The following is a 1,728-nucleotide window of genomic DNA, read 5'->3' as shown; positions in this document are numbered from 1 at the left end:
TTTTAGCCGCTTGAAACTTGCACTTCTTCAGACTAGAATTGAATGTGTTACAAAACTGCATACCAGAATTTTTTCTAAAGATTCTGATTAAAAAGTTTGAAATTTGGGTGAAAAATCGCAAAATTTTTATAATTTTTATACAAAGTTTAAAATCTGAATTTATATGGTGTTTGTTGTATAGCCAGCTAGGCTTTTATAAAAAAATAATAAACATTAAATAAACAAAAGACAAATAGCCAAAACTGGTCAAAATATCGCACTCCTATTATTTTGTGGACAACTGTACATACATATATGTTCATATGTATGTACGCATGTATATAAAATATTTTGTTATGTGTATGTGCAGTCGCTTATATGCTTATTAATTTAATACTTAGGGTGAAATACACTTGCAAAAGAGTTATTTTATCTACTAACTATGTACATACATACGTAACGTATAATGGCCGGTTAGCTACCTTTGTTCGCTCTCTTTTCGCAACGCATTTTATTATAAACGGATTTCAGTTCACTTCAACGCTTATACAAATGTACATCTGTACATATGTATATATTTAGCAACACATTGTTAGCCACTAACAATCTGCCTTTGAGCCATTTTTATTTTATCTCTTTACGTGGCACAGAAGACACAATATTTTAATTGACGTTGAAAAACGGCCGAACCTTTTTATATTCTTAATAAATTTTAGCTCATTTGCTTGGCATGTTTTAACAGCTGTAGTTGTGCGGGTCATATAATTGTAGTGAATATATCCGCCGCAGTGTGCATTGTTTTGTGCAAGTGAAAATATTATTTAGTAACATTTATTAAAACCTTTGGACAGGCTTATTTATGCACAATTACTAAGCAAAAATTGCAAAAAAATTACTGAAATGTTCGAACCACTGCAAGAGAAACTAACGCAAATTTATCACGAGCAAAAAAATTTGACAATTGGTTAATATGCAGCGAAATATTTATTATATGCGTACTATATGTATGCCAAGATATGTATATTTTTTATTTCAAGGGCTTATTTAAGAATGTTGGCTAATTTTATTTTGCCTTTTTCAGGTGCTGCTGCATTCTGTGCATTATATTTGATTTTCGGCTATGGTGCTCAGCTGCTGTGCAACACAATTGGTGTTGCCTATCCTGCTTATATCTCCATACACGCCATTGAGTCGAGTACAAAATTGGACGATACCAGATGGTTAATTTACTGGGTGACTTATGCTATATTATCGCTGATTGAATATTTCTCCGGTTTTCTGACCTCTGTCGTACCTTTTTACTGGTTACTTAAGGTGAGTTGAATATTTATACCGCGATATGAAAAAAGTAAATACTTTTAGATAATTTTCTTACTTTTAATACGAGAGATTTTTAACACAAAAACTTAATAAATCTACATATCGCACACCGTCTTCAAAAGAGTCACAACTCAAAATAATACGTTCCTCAGAAAATGCGAAAAACTATTTCGTAGCACATGCTTATCATATGGGCAAGGGCGACTTTACCTTAGGTATTTTTAACGAATCATAACACAAATTTGCTCCAGCCAAATTTTGAGTTGTGCCTCTTTTGAAGACGGTGCAAAGATATGCAAATGCATATCACTCATTTACTAAAACACTGTCGTACAGCCTTATTCTGTATCATGAACGATAGGCAATACGAAAGATTCGTCTGCAGAGGAATGCTTCAAAAATTAGTCCGGCGGCATCATTTTAGCCGGT

At 32.8% G+C, this 1,728-nt stretch overlaps 2 protein-coding genes across 4 annotated transcripts in view; both read left to right on the top strand.

Annotated features, from left to right (window-relative positions):
• Positions 1–1,728, top strand: part of LOC118743776 — a 452,583-nt gene that overhangs the window by 305,065 nt on the left and 145,790 nt on the right. The gene's annotated exons all lie outside the window — the stretch shown is intronic.
• LOC118742534 (receptor expression-enhancing protein 5) overlaps positions 517–1,728 on the top strand; it is a 7,464-nt gene continuing 6,252 nt past the window's right edge. The window contains exons 1-3 of one of the 3 annotated variants that reach the window (XM_036474680.1): positions 517–549; positions 696–783; positions 1,061–1,293. In XM_036474680.1, the coding sequence (XP_036330573.1) occupies positions 532–549; positions 696–783; positions 1,061–1,293 (339 nt within the window). In that variant the 5' untranslated portion in view covers positions 517–531. Of the gene's footprint in view, positions 550–695; positions 784–864; positions 984–1,060; positions 1,294–1,728 lie in introns of those variants that run through there. The other 2 variants (XM_036474681.1, XM_036474682.1) reach the window with 2 other exon arrangements.

This window comes from Rhagoletis pomonella, unplaced genomic scaffold (assembly GCF_013731165.1).
Source record: "Rhagoletis pomonella isolate Grant_MI unplaced genomic scaffold, Rhpom_1.0 Rhpom_scaffold_00007, whole genome shotgun sequence".
Lineage (NCBI taxonomy): Eukaryota > Metazoa > Arthropoda > Insecta > Diptera > Tephritidae > Rhagoletis > Rhagoletis pomonella.
This window is presented reverse-complemented; position numbering and strand designations above follow the sequence as displayed.